Source organism: Panulirus ornatus, chromosome 2 (genome assembly GCF_036320965.1).
Source record: "Panulirus ornatus isolate Po-2019 chromosome 2, ASM3632096v1, whole genome shotgun sequence".
Classification (NCBI taxonomy): Eukaryota; Metazoa; Arthropoda; class Malacostraca; order Decapoda; family Palinuridae; genus Panulirus; species Panulirus ornatus.
Genome location: NC_092225.1, coordinates 100,899,989 through 100,921,748, shown reverse-complemented (window position 1 = coordinate 100,921,748; position 21,760 = coordinate 100,899,989). Strand labels below are relative to the sequence as shown.

The 21,760-nt window shown below is 39.7% G+C and overlaps 1 protein-coding gene across 2 annotated transcripts in view; it reads right to left on the bottom strand.

The window, feature by feature from the left end:
• yip2 (yippee interacting protein 2) overlaps positions 1 to 21,760 on the bottom strand; it is a 31,726-nt gene that overhangs the window by 5,064 nt on the left and 4,902 nt on the right. The window contains exons 4-9 of one of the 2 annotated variants that reach the window (XM_071680719.1): positions 18,495 to 18,617; positions 14,924 to 15,065; positions 13,947 to 14,122; positions 7,859 to 8,059; positions 7,421 to 7,575; positions 252 to 352 (exon numbers count right to left, since the gene is read on the bottom strand). In XM_071680719.1, coding sequence (XP_071536820.1) covers positions 280 to 352; positions 7,421 to 7,575; positions 7,859 to 8,059; positions 13,947 to 14,122; positions 14,924 to 15,065; positions 18,495 to 18,617 — 870 coding nt within the window. In that variant the 3' untranslated portion in view covers positions 252 to 279. Of the gene's footprint in view, positions 1 to 251; positions 353 to 7,420; positions 7,576 to 7,858; positions 8,060 to 13,946; positions 14,123 to 14,923; positions 15,066 to 18,494; positions 18,618 to 21,760 lie in introns of those variants that run through there. The other variant, XM_071680712.1, reaches the window with a different exon arrangement.

Genomic DNA, 21,760 nt, shown 5'->3' with positions numbered 1-21,760 from the left:
TAAAGTAAGATTCCACAGTCTTTGGATAATAAGACAAAAATAAGAAAAATATTTATTTTCACCTAGTTCTATACACTAGAACTAATGTTATATAAATTTAAAAAGTTTGCATTGATAATGTTTTGTACATAACTATTAACAAACACTATTATCTATACAATTTTCTTTATGAAATATAATCGTGAGTAAGGCCTTTCTTCTAACTTAAGCAGCTCAACTGTTGCCAGTTGAATCATTGCAGATTTCAATTTTGTATAAGAGGTTTGGGTTTCACAGGCCTCAGCAGCAAAGCAATACCCTGGCCCACCACCAATGCATGCAGAGCCAATGCCAATACTTGAGCCCACGGCGCCTGCAACATTAAATGAATATTAGTCAATCTGACTCCTAACTGAACAATATCAAACAAAGACCTATACATAGACAAGCTTAAAAAAAAATCTGGTGTAGTAGAGAAAAATGAACCAATGACCTCAAACTGATATGAGTTGATTCCATAGTTTCTGTTAAAAGTTTAAACAACTTAAAAAATCAAGATTAATAATTTCCTTGGTATATCTAATATCTCCACCCTATGTTTTCAAAGGTAAGACAACGACAAGAATACTTAAAAAATATAAGGACAGTGTACATTATAAACCACTATAACACTTAGTCTTTATTCTCCAATAGCACGATGTCCTAGTCTTAAGCTTCACAATCAAATTCTACTTTGATAAATTTCTACTATTCCTAAATATTTAAATTTACATATACAAATTAGTATTTCACTGATATAAAACACAATTTCAAGACTTCTTATACTTGACATCCTCAGCTCTCAGTCGAGTATGTTATTTATTTATTTATTTATTTAATTATACTTTGTCGCTGTCTCCCGCGTTTGCGAGGTAGCGCAAGGAAACAGACGAAAGAAATGGCCCAACCCCCCCCATTAAATCATGTATATACATAACGTCCACACACCAAATATACATACCTACACAGCTTTCCATGGTTTACCACAGACACTTCACATGCCCTGGTTCAATCCATTGACACCACGTCAACCCTGGTATACCACATCGTTCCAATTCACTCTATTCCTTGCCCTCCTTTCACCCTCATGCATGCTCAGGCCCCAATCACATCAAAATCTTTTTCACTCCATCTTTCCACCTCCAATTTGGTCTCCCTCTTCTCCTTGTTCCCTCCACCTCCGACACATATATCCTCTTGGTCAATCTTTCCTCACTCATCCTCTCCATGTGCCCAAACCACTTCAAAACACCCTCTTCTGCTCTCTCAACCACGCTCTTTTTATTTCCACACATCTCTCTTACCCTTTCATTACTTACTTGATCAAACCACCTCACACCACATATTGTCCTCAAACATCTCATTTCCAGCACATCCATCCTCCTGCGCACAACTCTATCCATAGCCCACGCCTCGCAACCATACAACATTGTTGGAACCACTATTCCTTCAAACATACCCATTTTTGCTTTCCGAGATAATGTATGTATGTATAGAGATATATTCAAATTTAAGTAACAATTATTACCAACAGCACATCCAATAAGTAAAGAAGTAAGCATTATTACCAACAGCACATCCAATTTACAATGTCACTGAGAACAGTTAGCAAACCCTTATGTAAGAGTGTAAGTTTGGGGATTACAACAAAGGAGTCCATCTCTCAATTTTTTTTTACTTAAATGATCATTTGAGCACTAATCACAGGGTTTCTATAAAATTTAATTGCAGACAGGTAAACACCTGGAGGATGGACAAATTAAAAGCAGGAATTTAGAAAATTAAGGTTTTCTACAAGATAATGAGTAAAAATCATCAGATTTCCATAATTCTTCATTACAAGCATCACTGATCTACTTTTATGTTATTCATTATTATTTATCATTTTATCATACTTTGTCGCTGTCTCCAGCGTTAGTCACTAGCGCAAGGAAACAGACAAAAGAACGGCCCAACCCACCCACATACAACAAGTATATACATACACATCCACACATGCACATATACATACCTATACATCTCAACGTATACATATATATACACACACAGACATATACATATATACACATGTACATAATTCATACTGTCTGCCCTTATTCATTCCCAGTGCCACCCCGCGACACATGTACTAACAACCCCCTCCCCCACGTGTGCGCAAGGTAGCACTAGGAAAAGACAACAAAGGCCACATTCGTTCACACTCGGTCTCTAGCTGTCATGTATAATGCACCGAAACCACAGCTCCCTTTCCACACCCAGGCCCCACAGAACTTTCCATGGTTTACCACAGACACTTCACATGCCCTGGTTCAATCCATTGACACCACGTCAACCCTGGTATACCACATCGTTCCAATTCACTCTATTCCTTGCACGCCTTTCACACTCCTGCATGTTAAAGCCCCAATCACTCAAAATCTTTTTCACTCCACCTTTCCACCTCCAATTTGGTCTCCCACTTCTCCTCATTCACTCCACCTCTGACACATATAATCTCTTTGTCAATCTTTCCTCACTCATTCTCTCCATGTGACCAAACCATTTCAAAACACCCTTTTCTGCTCTCTCAACCACACTCTTTTTATATTAAGAATATATGGTGTGGGAGGAAAGTTGTTAGAAGCAGTGAAAAGTTTTATCGAGGATGTAAGGCATGTGTACGTGTAGGAAGAGAGGAAAGTGATTGGTTCTCAGTGAATGTAGGTTTGCGGCAGGGGTGTGTGATGTCTCCATGGTTGTTTAATTGTTTATGGATGGGGTTGTTAGGGAGGTAAATGCAAGAGTTTTGGTAAGAGGGGCAAGTATGAAGTCTGTTGGGGATGAGAGAGCTTGGGAAGTGAGTCAGTTTGCCGTCGCCTGATGATACAGCGCTGTGGCTGATTCATGTGAGAAACTGCAGAAGCTGGTGACTGAGTTTGGTAAAGTGTGTGGAAGAAGAAAGTTAAGAGTAAATGTGAATAAGAGCAAGGTTATTAGTACAGTAGTTTAGGGTCAAGTCAATTGAAGGTGAGTTTGAATGGAGAAAAACTGAGGAAGAGACGTGTTTTAGAATTCTGGGAGTGGATCTGGCAGCGGATGGAACCATGGAAGCGGAAGTGGATCATAGGGTGGGGGAGGGGGCGAAAATTCTGGGGGCCTTGAAGAATGTGTGGAGGTCGAGAACATTATCTTGGAAAGCAAAAATGGGTATGTTTGAAGGAATAGTGGTTCCAACAATGTTGTATGGTTGCGAGGCATGGGCTATGGATAGAGTTGTGCGCAGGAGGATGGATGTGCTGGAAATGAGATGTTTGAGGACAATGTGTGTGTGAGGTGTCTGATCGAGTGAGTAACGTAAGGAAAGCAGAATGTGGAAATAAAAAGAGCGTGGTTGAGAGAGCAGAAGAGGGTGTTTTGAAGTGGTTTGGGCACATGGAGAGAATGAGTGAGGAAAGATTGACCAAGAGGATATATGTGTCGGAGGTGGAGGGAACGAGGAGAAGAGGGAGACCAAATTGGAGGTGGAAAGATGGAGTGAAAAAGATTTTGAGTGATCGGGGCCTGAACATGCAGGAGGGTGAAAGGAGGGCAAGGAATAGAGTGAATTGGAGCGATGTGGTATACCGGGGTTGACGTGCTGTCAGTGGATTGAATCAAGGCATGTGAAGCGTCTGGGGTAAACCATGGAAAGCTGTGTAGGTATGTATATTTGCGTGTGTGGACGTATGTATATACATGTGTATGGGGGGGGTTGGGCCATTCTTTCGTCTGTTTCCTTGCGCTCGCTACCATCGCAAACGCGGGAGACAGCGACAAAGTATAATAAAAAAAAAAATAAAAATCTCTCTTACCCTTTCATTACTTACTTGATCAAACCACCTCACACCACAACAAAGACAACAAAGGCCACATTCGTTCACACTCGGTCTCTAGCTGTTATGTATAATGCACTGAAACCACAGCTCCCTTTCCACACCCGGGCCCCACAGAACTTTCCATGGTTTACCACAGACACTTCACATGCCCTGGTTCAATCCATTGACACCACGTCAACCCTGGTATACCACATCGTTCCAATTCACTCTATTCCTTGCACGCCTTTCACCCTCCTGTATGCTCAGGCCCCAATCACACAAAATCTTTTTCACTCCATCTTTCCACCTCCAATTTGGTCTCCCTCTTCTCCTTGTTCCCTCCACCTCCGACACATATATCCTCTTGGTCAATCTTTCCTCACTCATCCTCTCCATGTGCCCAAACCACTTCAAAACACCCTCTTCTGCTCTCTCAACCACGCTCTTTTTATTTCCACACATCTCTCTTAGCCTTACGTTACTCACTCGATCAAACCACCTCACACCACACATTGTCCTCAAACATCTCATTTCCAGCACATCCATCCTCCTGCGCACAACTCTATCCATAGCCCACGCCTCGCAACCATACAACATTGTTGGAACCACTATTCCTTCAAACATACCCTTGCTAGATAATGTATGTATGTATAGAGATATATTCAAATTTAAGTAACAATTATTACCAACAGCACATCCAATAAGTAAAGAAGTAAGCATTATTACCAACAGCACATCCAAATTACAATGTCACTGAGAACAGTTAGCAAACCCTTATGTAAGAGTGTAAGTTTGGGGGATTACAACAAAGGAGTCCATCTCTCAATTTTTTTTTACTTAAATGATCATTTGAGCACTAATCACAGGGTTTCTATAAAATTTAATTGCAGACAGGTAAACACCTGGAGGATGGACAAATTAAAAGCAGGAATTTAGAAAATTAAGGTTTTCTACAAGATAATGAGTAAAAATCATCAGATTTCCATAATTCTTCATTACAAGCATCACTGATCTACTTTTATGTTATTCATTATTATTTATCATTTTATCATACTTTGTCGCTGTCTCCAGCGTTAGTCAGCTAGCGCAAGGAAACAGACAAAAGAACGGCCCAACCCACCCACATACACAAGTATATACATACACATCCACACATGCACATATACATACCTATACATCTCAACGTATACATATATATACACACACAGACATATACATATATACACATGTACATAATTCATACTGTCTGCCCTTATTCATTCCCAGTGCCACCCCGCGACACATGTACTAACAACCCCCTCCCCCACGTGTGCGCAAGGTAGCACTAGGAAAAGACAACAAAGGCCACATTCGTTCACACTCGGTCTCTAGCTGTCATGTATAATGCACCGAAACCACAGCTCCCTTTCCACACCCAGGCCCCACAGAACTTTCCATGGTTTACCACAGACACTTCACATGCCCTGGTTCAATCCATTGACACCACGTCAACCCTGGTATACCACATCGTTCCAATTCACTCTATTCCTTGCACGCCTTTCACACTCCTGCATGTTAAAGCCCCAATCACTCAAAATCTTTTTCACTCCACCTTTCCACCTCCAATTTGGTCTCCCACTTCTCCTCATTCACTCCACCTCTGACACATATAATCTCTTTGTCAATCTTTCCTCACTCATTCTCTCCATGTGACCAAACCATTTCAAAACACCCTTTTCTGCTCTCTCAACCACACTCTTTTTATATTAAGAATATATGGTGTGGGAGGAAAGTTGTTAGAAGCAGTGAAAAGTTTTTATCGAGGATGTAAGGCATGTGTACGTGTAGGAAGAGAGGAAAGTGATTGGTTCTCAGTGAATGTAGGTTTGCGGCAGGGGTGTGTGATGTCTCCATGGTTGTTTAATTTGTTTATGGATGGGGTTGTTAGGGAGGTAAATGCAAGAGTTTTGGTAAGAGGGGCAAGTATGAAGTCTGTTGGGGATGAGAGAGCTTGGGAAGTGAGTCAGTTGCTGTTCGCTGATGATACAGCGCTGGTGGCTGATTCATGTGAGAAACTGCAGAAGCTGGTGACTGAGTTTGGTAAAGTGTGTGGAAGAAGAAAGTTAAGAGTAAATGTGAATAAGAGCAAGGTTATTAGGTACAGTAGGGTTGAGGGTCAAGTCAATTGGGAGGTGAGTTTGAATGGAGAAAAACTGGAGGAAGTGAAGTGTTTTAGATATCTGGGAGTGGATCTGGCAGCGGATGGAACCATGGAAGCAGAAGTGGATCATAGGGTGGGGGAGGGGGCGAAAATTCTGGGGGCCTTGAAGAATGTGTGGAGGTCGAGAACATTATCTTGGAAAGCAAAAATGGGTATGTTTGAAGGAATAGTGGTTCCAACAATGTTGTATGGTTGCGAGGCATGGGCTATGGATAGAGTTGTGCGCAGGAGGATGGATGTGCTGGAAATGAGATGTTTGAGGACAATGTGTGGTGTGAGGTGGTCTGATCGAGTGAGTAACGTAAGGGTAAGAGAGATGTGTGGAAATAAAAAGAGCGTGGTTGAGAGAGCAGAAGAGGGTGTTTTGAAGTGGTTTGGGCACATGGAGAGAATGAGTGAGGAAAGATTGACCAAGAGGATATATGTGTCGGAGGTGGAGGGAACGAGGAGAAGAGGGAGACCAAATTGGAGGTGGAAAGATGGAGTGAAAAAGATTTTGTGTGATTGGGGCCTGAACATGCAGGAGGGTGAAAGGAGGGCAAGGAATAGAGTGAATTGGAGCGATGTGGTATACCGGGGTTGACGTGCTGTCAGTGGATTGAATCAAGGCATGTGAAGCGTCTGGGGTAAACCATGGAAAGCTGTGTAGGTATGTATATTTGCGTGTGTGGACGTATGTATATACATGTGTATGGGGGGGGTTGGGCCATTTCTTTCGTCTGTTTCCTTGCGCTACCTCGCAAACGCGGGAGACAGCGACAAAGTATAATAAAAAAAAAATAAAAATCTCTCTTACCCTTTCATTACTTACTTGATCAAACCACCTCACACCACAACAAAGACAACAAAGGCCACATTCGTTCACACTCGGTCTCTAGCTGTTATGTATAATGCACTGAAACCACAGCTCCCTTTCCACACCCGGGCCCCACAGAACTTTCCATGGTTTACCACAGACACTTCATATACCCTGGTTCAATCTATTGACACCACGTCAACCCTGGTATACCACATCGTTCCAATTCACTCTATTCCTTGCACGCCTTTCACCCTCCTGTATGTTCAGGCCCCGATCACTCAAAATCTTTTTCACTCCATCTTTCCACCTCCAATTTGGTCTCCCACTTCTCCTCGTTCCCTCCACCTCTGATACATATATCCTCTTGGTCAATCTTTCCTCACTCATTCTCTCCATGTGACCAAACCATTTCAAAACACCCTCTTCTGCTCTCTCAACTTGATGTATGACAGGTTATTAAATCTGATTGAAACACACATAGTGAACAAAAAAGTTGCTAACATAAAACAGATTTTACAAAGTGCGAGTTAGTACTGTCAATATGACTCTTCTTGTGATTTAAACACTCACCTAATCGTGTGAACAACATGAGCAGTGATGCGTGAACCAGAAGCTCCCAGAGGATGGCCCAAAGCAATAGCTCCACCACTCATATTGAGAATGGTGGGATCCAGGTCAAGTTCACGTTGACAGGCTATTGTCTGAGGTGCAAATGCCTCATTGATCTGAGGAAATTTTATCATTTAATTCCTAGTTAGAAAAACATGTAACAGAGAAATCAAAATCAATAAATTTTGTAATTGCACTTACCCTTACCCAAGTTCAAGCTTATTACATCTATACTTCTGTTTATTTTTATCTTTTTTTTTTTTTGTTTTGTCGCTGTCTCTGTTATCTAGAAAATATGAATCATATTTGATATTAAAAAGTTCACCTATTGCCAGAAGTGTTACAATCCTTCCCATAAGCTTCCTTCACTATTCAACTTTGAGCAATTTTATCACTTACCTCCACCAAACCAACATCTTTCAGCTCCAGACCAGACACTTTGAGCAACTTCCTAATAGCAGGTGCAGGACCAATGCCCATGATGTGTGGGTCAACACCTGCCACAGCATAACCTACTAAACGTGCCAGGGGCTTCAGATTTTGTTCATTACATGCTTCCTCTGATGCCAGCACCACAGCCCCAGCACCATCACAAATCCCCTGAAATGCTCATTACTGTATGAATCTCATAAGGAAGAACTCAAATTAATCAGCATGCAACTTCCATTGAATTAAAAGGGGGGTCAATACAGTGTTCTTTTCAATGTACATTTCCAAGGTTACTACTAAGTTTGGGTTAGGTTAATTATTATTTTTTTTTCATACTTGTTCATTGTTTCCTCCATAAGACAGGTAGTGCCAGAAAAAGATGAAGAAAGTTTGCATTCATTCATTCCCTAGCTGTCATGTGCAATGCATCAAAACAAAAAACCATGGCCCTCTATCCACAGACAGGCCCCAAAGACCTTTCCATGGTTTCCCCTGGCTGCTTCAACATGCCTTGGTTGATAACACATCAACCTCCATTTACCATATTGTTCCAATTCACTCTAACCTTCCATGCTTTTCTCCCCCCTTCACTTTCAGGCCCTAACTACAAAAAATATTTTTCATTCCATCTTTTCATCTCCAATTTGGTCTTCCCCTTTTCCTTGATCCCTCTATTTAAGACACATATATCCTGTTTGACAACATCTCCTCACGCATTCTCTCCATATGTCCAAACCATTTCAACATACCTTCCATATCTCTTTGAACCACACTTTTCTGATCACAACACTTCTCTCTTACCTTTTTATTATTCATTTGGTCAAACCACCACATACCACAGACTGTCCTTAGACATTTCATTTCCAGCACATCTACCTTCCTCTGTACATCCTTATCTTTAGCCCATGTTTTGCATTCAGACATCATCATTAGGACTACTATACCTTCCAGCATACCCATTTTTGCCCATCCAAATAGTGACCTCTCTTTCTGTACATTTTTCATTGCTTCCTGAACCTTTCCCCCCTTCTATGACTCACATTCTCTTCCATACTTTAATTTGTTGCCATATCCACTCCAAGGATTTAAAATATTTCAATTCCACCAAATTTTCTCCATTCAAACTCACTACCCAACTAACCTGTTCCTCTACCCTGCTAAACCTAATAAACTTGCTTTTATTCTAATTTACTACCAACTTTCTCCTTTCATTGTCTTCCAAACTCAGTCACCAAATTACTTACAAGCAGACACAGCAGCAAACGGACCCATGGGAGCTAAAGTGAGTCATCTGGAAAGGCAAAGAATGAGCATGTCTGAAGGTATAGTAGTCTTGATGGTGCAGTATCGATATGAGACATGCTCTTGATGAAAATGTATTAAAAAGAATGACTGTGTTAGGAATAAAATGTCTGAGGACAATATGTGAGGTGAGGAAGGTTGACTGAGTAAAATATAACGAGAGGTGTGGTAATAAGAAGACTATGTTTGACAGCTGAAGAGTGTGCTAAAAAGGTTTGGACATACAGATGGAATAAGCAGAGGAGGGATTGACAAAGAAGGCATATGTATCTAAAGTATTTTAGGAGAGTACAAGGAGAAGGGGAAGACCAAATTAGAGATGCAGTATAAAGGAAGCAATGTTGTGTCAATAATGAAGTGGTTAGGGAAAACAAGGAAAGTTCTGTGGGGTGTACCTGTAGATAAGGAGCAGTGGTTTTGGTGTGTGGTCAATGGGCATTATTGGATTATATATTAATTGACAGGCGTGCTAAAGAGTCTTTCAAACGTATATATCTTGAGAGGGGAAGCTGGTGGTATGTCTATGATATCTTGGAGGGCAAGCAGGTGAAACTTTGAACAGTCTTTATGAAAAGAGGAAATATGGGTGGAAAGTAGGTTGGTGAAAATGAGTGAGCTTAAAGAAGAGGCTCGGGTGAAGATATCACCATGGGAAACTGGAAGAATGGCAAACAATGAAAGTAAATGAAACTAGGGGAGTGGATGAGGAAAGGTAGGCATTTAAGGAAGCATTGCTTACACATACTAGAGATGTATGTGGAACACATCAGATGGAATGTGGACAGGCGAGAAAGGATTGAGTGGTGGGATAAAAAAAAAGTAAAGTTGTCAGTGAAAGGTGCAGGGGCTAAAAAAAGAGGGCATATGAGAATTTGGGTGAGAGTGTTTCATCTAATTTCAGAGAGAATAAAAAATATTTTGGAAGGAGGTTAATATTGTGAGAACATGAGAACAGATGGGATCATCAGAGAAATGAGTCAATGGGGAAGTGCTAACATGTAAGGAAGAGGTGAAGAGGTCAAGGGGTGAGTACTTTAAGGGCCCATCTTTAGCAATCATATTTCCTTGCGACAAAAACACATCCAGATATGCCTCACATCTAAGTTGGCCTGAAAATACTATTGGAGTAACTTGTATACCTGGCAGTGGAGTTGCATATGTAAAGGGCACATAGAAAACACAATCAATTATTTACCAGATTGAGCAGTACATCATTTCATAAGGAATATCATATTCTATTAATCAATTCATTTAATTTACGAATGCCCCAGGACCACAGTCTTGAAAGGATCCTGGATTTAGTCCAGGACCCCTTTTGCAAGAGCTCCTATGATCAAGGGCTTCACTACTTTCAGTAGTGGAATGATGATGGGTGTTTTTTTTGGAGTAAGATGTTCTTTGATCAGACTTTGCGCTGATGATAAACCTCAACAAAGATAATTTTCCCCTAAGAATGTAACCTCGAGGAGATGGAGTCCGATAACACCAATTATGTTCTAGTTAGTCATGAAAAGAAACTTATGGAGATATTTCTTTTCAGAATATTCCAAACACAGGGTGTACCTTACATACTAGGACTCCTGCTGCAAAAACATCTATGTCTTAAAAAAGTGTCAATTATCATCCTATCATTCATATAATCAGGCTGGATAGCTGCATGATGACACATCCTCAGAAGAACAAATACTGTAAAACTAAGTACAATATAGAATGGCCTGTCTGCAAGAGCACTAACTTCTTGAGTCAACAATTTATTATCTGTAGAATCTTTGAAGCTGATGACAGTAGATATGGCACAGGTACTAAAGATTTATAGTTTCTTGCCCAAACTAAGACAACAAACTACCTCTTCTTGAAATTTCGTTCATACCACCATATACTTTACCAGAGTTACACTTGCAAATGTCCTACAAAATCTTTTCCCCTCCATCTTTTTATCTCCAATTTAGTCTCCCACTTCTCCTCGTTCCCTCCACCTCTGACACACATATCCTTTGTCAATCTTTCCTCACTCATTCTCTCCAAGTGACCAAACCATTTCAAAACACCCTCTTCTGCTCTCTCAACCACACTCTTTTTATTACCACACATCTCTCTTGCCCTTTCATTACTTACTCGATCAAACCACCTCACACCACATATTGTCCTCAAACATCTCATTTCCAGCACATCCACCCTCCTCTGCACAACTCTATCTATAGCCAATGCCTTGCAACCATATAACATTTTTGGAACCACTACTTCAAACACCCATTTTTGCTTTCCAAGATAATGTTCTCGACTTCCACACATTTTCAATGCTCCCAGAATTTTCGCCCCCTCCCCCACCCCATGATTAACTTCCGCTTCCATGGTTCCATCCACTGCCAAATCCACTCCCAGATATCTAAAACACTTCACTTCCTCCAGTTTTTCTCCATTCAAACTTACCTCCCAATTGACTTGACCCTCAGCCCTACTGTACCTAATAACCTTGCTCTTATTCACATTTACTCTCAACTTTCTTCTTTCACACATTTTACCAAACTCAGTCACCAGCTTCTGCAGTTTCTCACACGAATCAGCCACCAGCACCGTATCATCAGTGAACAACAACTGACTCAGTTTCCAAGCTCTCTCATTCACAACAGACTGCATACTTGCCATTCTTTCCAAAACTCTTGAATTCACCTCCCTAACAACCCTATCCATAAACAAATTAACAACCATGGAGACACCACGCACCCCTGCCGCAAACCAACGTTCCCTGAGAACCAATCACTTTCCTCTCTTCCTACACGTACACATGCCTTATATCCTCGATAAAAACTTTTTACTGCTTCTAACAACTTACCTCCCACACTATACATTCTTAATACCTTCCACAGAGCATCTCTATCAACTCTATCATATACCTTCTCCAGATCCATAAATGCTACATACAAATCCAATTGCTTTTCTAAGTATTTCATACATACAGTTTTCAAAGCAAGCACCTGATCCACATATCCTCTACCACTTCTGAAACCACACTGCTCTTCCCCAATCTGATGCTCTACCTTCACCCTCTCAATCAATACCCTCCCATACAATTTCCCAGGAATACTCAACAAACTTATACCTCTGTAATTTGAGCACTCACTCTTATCCCTTTGCCTTTGTACAATGGCACTATGCAAGCGTTCCTCCAGTCCTCAGGCACTTCACCATGAGTCATACATACATTAAATAACCAACTAGTCAACAATACAGTCACCCCCTTTTTTAATAAATTCCACTGCAATACAATCCAAACCCGCTGCCTTGCCAGCTTTCATCTTCCGCAAACCTTTTACTACCTCTTCTCTGTTTACCAAACCATTCTCCCTGACCCTCTCACTTCGCACACCACCTCGACCAAAACACCCTATATCTGCCACTCTATCATCAAACACATTCAACAAACCTTCAAAATACTCACTCCATCTCCTCACATCGCCACTACTAGGAAAAGTAACTTGTGTTAAACATATCACTAAGTATTAAAAAGGTATAGTTATTTGGTTATAAAATGCAAATTTGTTTCCAGCTTAAAAAATTTCACTCTTTCCCAAGGTTGTGTTCTTGGTTTTAAGGATGGCTGTACATAATTCTTGCATGCCATTCTGCAGGCAGTTATTGGGGTACAGTTATGCTAAGCATATGGTCTGGTGAGGGGTGGTTCTTTCCCTCTTGTGAGTCAGACACTCAAGAATTTTTTTTCTGAAGGCTTTAACTGCACTGCTATATATCTTTACTAATGTATGATCCCCCATACATTCTGCATGACTATACCATCCAGAAAGGCTTTCATCCATGCACCTTTTTGATGACCTGCAAGGAAAACCAGATGCTGTTCGCAGGTGTTCAGCACTGTGTGCTAGCTCCATCCAATGGCAAAACCATGTAGTAAGTACTCATAAGGACATAATCCTCTCTAATGTAAATATCCTACCAAAGTCATCCATCTCTACAGCACCTAATTCTTACCTATCCTGATATATACATTGAATTTCACAACCATAAATCAGTGATCGGACAATTAAATCATAAAATTTTCTTGCACCCTCAGCACAAAAAATTATAAAATTCAAGAGCTTTCAGTACACTTGAAATTTTTCTCCCTTACAAGACTCTACTTTTAATTTCAGTCACCCCATTTCCATTCTTACCAAACCTTACTCCAAATCATCTACTCTTACTTATAACTCTGGTTCTTCATCGTGCACACAACTTTATGATCTAACCTTCCATCACTTTTAAAAACTAGTGTCTAAATTTTACCCGAATTCATCTGTAGCATCGTCATCCTATATGCATCATCTAAATGGCCCGTCACTTAATCCAACACTTCCTCTGATTTAGCAAACAAAAGAGCCTCACCTGCAAACAACTATGACAACTTGCTGTTATTCATTATATAACACCTGGCACACCTTCTCCTGGTACTCTAGCACACGAAAGACTGAACTATAAACAGAAGCAGGGAGAGGAAAGACTCTGCTGGAGTGAGAAGCTCTTCAAACTAAATTGTACTCAGATGATATACCCTTGCCAAAGGCGAACTGTAACCACATTCAGACAGAGTCAGGGAACACTACTTTAATTCTGTTTCTGCATGAAATGAGAATACTAAAACAACACTTTCTTATCTACAGCATACTAAGTAAATGGACTAAGATACCAAGTATTTTCAGAATACACTACAAAGAAAGTATATGTAATATCATCTGATCATAAACAAATACTTTTAACTTACAGAGGCAGTACCAGCAGTTACAGTTCCATCCTTCTTAAATACAGGAGGTAGTTTGGCCAAACTCTCAGATACTGTCTGTGGTTTTGGATGTTCATCAACAGTCATATCTACAGGACCCTTCTTTGTCTTGACAGTAATTGGTGCTATTTCATCATCAAAATGCCCATTTTCTTGAGCTAAATAAGAAAAAAAGGGTAAAAAAGAAAATAAAGATGTCTTTCTATGTAGCAAAATACATTTCTCACATTTCACTTTCATGGGTGCTAAACAGCAGTATGCCCTACTTTTGTGTATTAAACATTATCTGTCTGTCAAAAGATATCTTTAGAAACATGCTATGGATCTTCATGCATTGAAAGTTCTAGTCATCAATCAAGGCAGAATTATCTACAACTGTTTTTCTTAGCTTCAAGTCTGTTTTTGTCAATGCTTAAGTTCCTTAAGTTCATCAATCACTTTGCAGGTCATTTGTATGTGTACAAGACCACAGTGGAAATAAGTGTTATAAGATATTTTTCTGTGTCATATTCAGCAATATTTTTATGTATCACTTTACATACATTACCAAATCAATCAAATAAAACAATTCTTCACTTAAATCCTAAAACCATTATTACATGACAGCTAGAGACTGAGTGTGAACAAATGGGGCCTTTGTTGTCTTTTCCTAGCGCTACCTCGCACACATGAGGGGGGAGGGGGATGTTATTCCATGTGTGGTGAGGTGGCGATGGGAATAAATAGGCGCAGACAGTATGAATTATGTACATGTGTATATATGTATATGTCTGTATGTGTATATATATGTGTACATTGAATTGTATAGGTATGTATATTTGCGTGTGTGGATGTGTATGTATATACATGTGTATGGGGGTGGGTTGGGCCATTTCTTTCGTCTGTTTCCTTGCGCTACCTCGCAAATGCAGGAGACAGCGACAAAGCAAAATAAATGAAAAATATAAATAAAAACCTACCATTTTTCCAATTCATTTGACTCCTCAGGGCAAAATCATCAGCATCTTGTCGGGTAACAGTGTACTTTGCAGCCAAGTTCTCAGCTGTTATCCCCATGGGACTCTTGCAGTAGGAATCTGTGAGAGATGCCCATAGAGTATCCTGCAAGAATGAATAAATATTATCTCATAAACCTGTTATTCAGTTTAGTTGATTATACAATGCAGTTCCTACACTCAAAAGAAAGTAGTTAATGGTAAATCCTCATCATGCAGTTCAGCTATTAAGCTTATTCTTAAAGATGGGGAAATTTACATATAAAATATAGAGTAAAACAGACCATTTTCAATGCCTTCAATCATCAAACACCCAACATCATCGTCTTAGTATTATTATCATTATCATTATTCTTATTATCATCATACTTTGTCGCTGTCTCCCGTGTTAGCAAGGTAATGCAAGGAAACAGACAAAAGAATGGCTCAACCCACCCATATACACGTGTATATACATACATAACCACACATGCACACATACATACCTATACATACCTATCATCTTGGCAAGTATACAAATAAAAGTAAAATTAAAGTAAAACTAAAATACAGTAAAATCAAAGAAATAAGAAAGTAATGGATTTATCAAGAAAAAAACTATCATGTACATCGTGGGAGCCCCCAAGTTATGAACCTCTAGCAAATAAACATCCATACTTAATAGACTAATGAGCGATAAAAAATAGTTCCCCATTCAACTTACAAATGTTCACTTGTACTTAGGAAGCATGGAACTACTGTATACACTCAAATAATCAGGGATCTGAAGTAATTGTTTACCCAACATGTTTGGCTAAAACATCCTTGATTTATTATATATATCATAAATCAGTCAACCTCAGTTTTCTGGAGGCATAAGAAAGCTTAAGTGATTGAGAGAGATGCTTACTAATCAAACAATAAAACTCAAACAACACATCAAGAATAAATCATTTACAGCTTTAAGCAAGTATATTCATTGAAATATGTATATATGTACATTATGTTATGGACCCATATCTAGGATTTATCATGAGAGGTGAGAAGTGTCATTTTTCAGAACAAACTTCCTAATGCAGTTATAGATGAAATATCTATCTATCTATATCTCTTATGCCTGTTCCAAATGGAACTCCCTTAAAGGGGTGGCCATGGCAACAGAGTCTCCATAACTAAATAATTCCAGTGCCACTTCTTAGCCTTTAATGCCTCACCCTTAACAGGCCACTAGCAGAGGAAAACTCTTGTGCAGTGTTCTCAGAGGCTCCTACCTAGTGTCCATATCAACCACTACTACCTAATGTGTCTAACTAATATTCCAACCTACTTCTTCTACCTAATACTTACAGATAATGCTCCCTCCAACTACGTTTACCTGATGTTTCTATCTAATACTCCTACGTAACATTCATACCTACTACTTACATCTATTACTCCTAACATTTTGCCAAAAGGCAGGGCTAGCACACAGCACTCACCTCAGGAAAATCTAGAGTTACAGGAAAATCTAGAGTTACAAAGTATGAGTTGTGTGAGTCGAGTGTTGTCAAGTGTTATGTGTGACAAGGAGAGACTGTATGTTTATGGTCAGAATGCCAGCAGTACACATGTTGGTGAGGCGGAAAGAAAAGACAGCTATCTTGGTCAAAGGAGTGCAAACTGACAACCAATGAAGTGCTGGCTCACTACACAGCCATCACTAACCCTTACAATACCCAGGTGGATAGTTCTGGTAATATAGTACATCCCTATTCAGCGACTGCCCAACAGCCAATACCAACCTTAAATACTTGTCGTCCAATAAAACACTTAAAAAATCAGCAACAAGCACCATAAAATGTGACCAAAATCTTGTATACAGTGTTCTAACAATGACTTTGAATTATACCTGCTGGGACTGTAGGTGAGATAAACTGCAATGCAGTCGTCTCTGCTCTTTGTTTTTTAAGCACCTAAAGAAAATCTGTGTGTGCTTTATACTGGGTATTTTCAATTTCTTTAATTAATCATCAATATCTGTTGAAAGTAGTTTTAACAGAAAAAGTGAAGGTAAAAATCCAATGTATTTTCATATTCACTAATCAAGACTCTCTTGTGTCTGCTACCAATGTTATTGTTGGCACATGAGGAACCCATAACTGTATACAGGATATATATAAATACATGTCCAGTTGTTTATAATTCAAACTTTCTCTGTTGTATCAAATTCAATAAGATCTGCTTTCTATGGTTTCCTTTTAGTTATCAGAACTCTACTCATTCTGTTCATAGTCAGCAGAATCTCTGTTTCTCTGCCCATCTTTGTTATTTTTGTCTGTCTGTCCATGTATAATTTCAACTACTTTGCAGTAAGAGGGACCTCTACATTCATGAAGCCCCACCTCCTGTACTTTGCAGTCACACAACTTTTAAAACTTTTACATATGGTCATCATTTGCAGTTTCATTGCTTGGCTTGTTTCTGACAGCTTTTCAATAATGTTTCTGACTAAGCATACTGATGTTTAACATGGATAAAACAGAGCTTTACAAAGAGAAAACAACTTGTACTACAGAGATAAAGTGGGTTATGATCTTCAAAATGCCAGAGCAATCTTTACACCCAGATAAAACAGTTGCTGAATCAGATAATTCAGTATGACTTGGAACACCCTACTGCCACTCTCATCTCCTCACTACATCTCAAGCCTCCAGCACCATATTTTGCAACAGGTTTTCACTATTTACCATATGTAGAATATGGTCTGTGTATTTTCAGTGGTTTCATACAGGCTTAAAGCATTTTCCATGTGCCTTTTTGGTCTCTGGTCTATAAATTTAATATTCGCCTTGTCATGTGACCTTGGTGTATTTAAGGGAGATAAAAGTACAAGAAAAGGTTGTTGAACACGAAGGTAATTTTGATGTGCAGTTTCGAAGTGGTTGCTAAACTTTTGGGTGTGGCACAGACTAGAGGTCTAAGCTTTCTTGAAGGAAATGTGTCCAAAACTCATGTTGAGGCTTTCACAGAAGGAAGTTTATATCAAAATATATATGGTAATGTAACTGTGTAAGAGCGAGCCAGTGGTACTGTTTTTATTAAAGAAAGTGTAGAGCAGTAAGACTGAATCAAAGTTATTTTGTGGGAATAATATAAGCAAAACTTGAAACTAAAACAAGAACATATGCCTAACAACTGCACTTTCTCCCTTTAATGATTCCCTTCTAAAGTTTTAAGTTATCAGTAAATTCCAGCTGCTACAGCAAGATAAGAACAATATTAGGTTCTTATGGCATGTCACTGTATGAAAAACAATCCCACTTATACAGAAGGTGTCAAAAAATTTAAAAGCTTTTGAGAATTAGGAGTGTGCCTCCAAAATGCAAGATTAGGTGTGCAAGTGAATACGGGAAGTGGCAAAGTATAATCATTGAAAGTAAAAAATGAAGTAATGACAATCTGACAGTAAATATGTTCATAAAAGGTTTGACCAGAAGTGTTAACAATCTTCCCTTATGCAAAGCACAAACAGTTCCTATGAAAATGTTTAATGATAATAAAGCTATGTAATACATACCTCCATGGATATGTCAGTCCCCAGTCGGGTACCAAATCGAATGTTGCGCACAGCATAAGGAGACATGCTCATGTTTTCTGTACCTCCTGTCAACACAATCTTGCTGTCACCCATCAAAATATCCTGAAAGTTGAAAATCATTCAGGCCTCTATTCAAAAAATTACTCCAGTTCACAAAATCCTGTTATGCATGCCTTACACCCTCCTGCATGTTCAAACTCTGAGCACTTTTTCAGTCCATCATCACATCTCCAATTCAGTTTCCCATTCTCCTTGTCCCCTCAACTGTAACACATAAATCCTCTTTGTCAACTTCTCTTCACTCAATCTCTCTATATGCCCAAACAATTTAACAAGACTCTCTATCTCTCTCAACCTTACTCTTTTTTTTTTTTTTTTTTGCCGCTGTCTCCCGCGTTTGCGAGGTAGCACAAGGAAACAGACGAAAGAAATGGCCCAACCCACCCCCATACACATGTATATACATACGTCCACACACGCAAATATACATACCTACACAGCTTTCCATGGTTTACCCCAGACGCTTCACATGCCCTGATTCAATCCACTGACAGCACGTCAACCCCGGTATACCACATCGCTCCAATTCACTCTATTCCTTGCCCTCCTTTCACCCTCCTGCATGTTCAGGCCCCGATCACACAAAATCTTTTTCACTCCATCTTTCCACCTCCAATTTGGTCTCCCTCTTCTCCTCGTTCCCTCCACCTCCGACACATATATCCTCTTGGTCAATCTTTCCTCACTCATTCTCTCCATGTGCCCAAACCATTTCAAAACACCCTTTCTGCTCTCTCAACCACGCTCTTTTTATTTCCACACATCTCTCTTACCCTTACGTTACTTACTCGATCAAGCCACCTCACACCACACATTGTCCTCAAACATCTCATTTCCAGCACATCCATCCTCCTGCGCACAACTCTATCCATAGCTCACGCCTCGCAACCATACAACATTGTTGGAACCACTATTCCTTCAAACATACCCATTTTTGCTTTCCGAGATAATGTTCTCGACTTCCACACATTCTTCAAGGCTCCCAGGATTTTCGCCCCCTCCCCCACCCTATGATCCACTTCCACTTCCATGGTTCCATCCACTGCCAGATCCACTCCCAGATATCTAAAACACTTTACTTCCTCCAGTTTTTCTCCATTCAAACTTACCTCCCAATTGACTTGACCCTCAACCCTACTGTACCTAATAACCCTGCTCTTATTCATATTTACTCTTAACTTTCTTCTTTCACACACTTTACCAAACTCAGTCACCAGCTTCTGCAGTTTCTCACATGAATCAGCCACCAGCGCTGTATCATCAGCGAACAACAACTGACTCACTTCCCAAGCTCTCTCATCCCCAACAGACTTCATACTTGCCCCTCTTTCCAAAACTCTTGCATTTACCTCCCTAACAACTCCATCCATAAACAAATTAAACAACTCTTTTTATTACACAATATACATTTATAATCATTATACAACCAATTCTCTGAAAAAGTCCTGGTGTTACCCAGGACCTTTCTAAAGGTTCCTGCAGCCTATGACTGTAATACTTGCAGTAGTAGGAAAATGTAAATTACTTTGGAGTGAGAAGTTTTATAATGAGACTGAACTCCCTACGATATAACATAGCCAATGGTGGCTTTACATTCACAGCATAAACTCATCATTAACTTACTCAGGACGGCTCCCGAATACTTAAAATTCTGTCACCTCTTCCAGTCTTTTTCACCCCCATATCTATAACACAGTTCAGCACACTTTCTTCTCTCACTCTTTTGGGCTTTACAAAATCTATACATACATTTATATGTATGAAGGTGATAACAAAGGTAGTTTCCCCCATATCTATAACACAGTTTAGTAAACATTCTTCTCTCACTCTTCAGGGCTTTGCAAAATCTATACAGACATTCGTATGTATGTAGGTGTTACCAGACTACCTCCAGTGAGTACACCATAAGTGAGACGTCTTCTTTGGAAATCTGTATTACCATCAATGGAAAGGAAGGGATAGAGTCTTGTCAAGGACCTTCTCATTCCAAAAGAATTCCACGCTTTCTGTGCTCAGATAAAACCACTTACCACCAACAGAAATCACAGAATAAATCTTGCTACACACTACTCACTAAGGGTTACATGCAATACAAATTTGACATTCACTCCCCACATAAAAATTAACAACACAAGAGCAACAAACTAAACAACCTCAGAACAATTCCTGGCGGCACATTTGGCATGAAAAAGAATCCCTAAGAATTCTCTACAAGTAATTCATCCACTCCACCCTAAACTATGCCTTATGTGCCTAGTGATGCACCTTGATAAAAGCAAATATGACAAAAAAGCAAATTACTAACAGAAGTACAAAGAACAATCACCAGCTGCTGAACAACCCCAAAGAAAAAAAATCAACACATTCACATCTCAGTATGCCTAGCACACAGTTCATTACAACAGCACTAGACTCATCCCAACCCAACCATTCCATAATGAATTACCATCCCCAAATACAAAGGTTAAACCCGTCTCACACTCCAACAATCTACATTCACAATTCCCCTCTTCCTACAAGCAAGATAATAATAAAATATCTTATATACAGAAAAGACATGACAAGTAATAAGCAACTACCTTATCAACCCAATCTTGAACTTCATCCCTTCTGAATCTACCATTCTCCAAACATGTATGAATAACCATTTCTTGTCTAAGTTTTGGACACCTTCCATGTGTCCATTACAAAAACTGTTTCAGCAAGTCAAAGACCCACTTATGCTCAAAATGCAGTTTCCACACTATCGACACTGAAAGCCAATTCCTCAAATGTCCTGTGCTCACCTCACGGTTACACTTACAGCATCTCACATTCTGAAGTGCAGTTCTACCGGGTGGATGTGACCAGCTTCCCGAGCACTGGGGGTCCCTAAAGTAAGGAATACTCATTCATATATACCTATAGTCAGAAATGCTACACTTTTTACTTATCAAATGTGTCAAAATATCGAGTGGCATAAGGAGGTAACATAATGGTCAATCCTTGTGTGGGTGGTTGGTCTCCACCCAGAAACTAAGGAAAGATGAGACCAGACAGAGTCACAGGACCAAACCTTTGTAGCATAGATATATGCAGACAGCTCATATGAGCAGTGGCCAAAATAGTACCTGCAGAATAAGGTGGCAGAAAGATCAAGGCAGACTAAGAGATGGTTGGTGAGAAATGATGCCTGGCAATTAAGA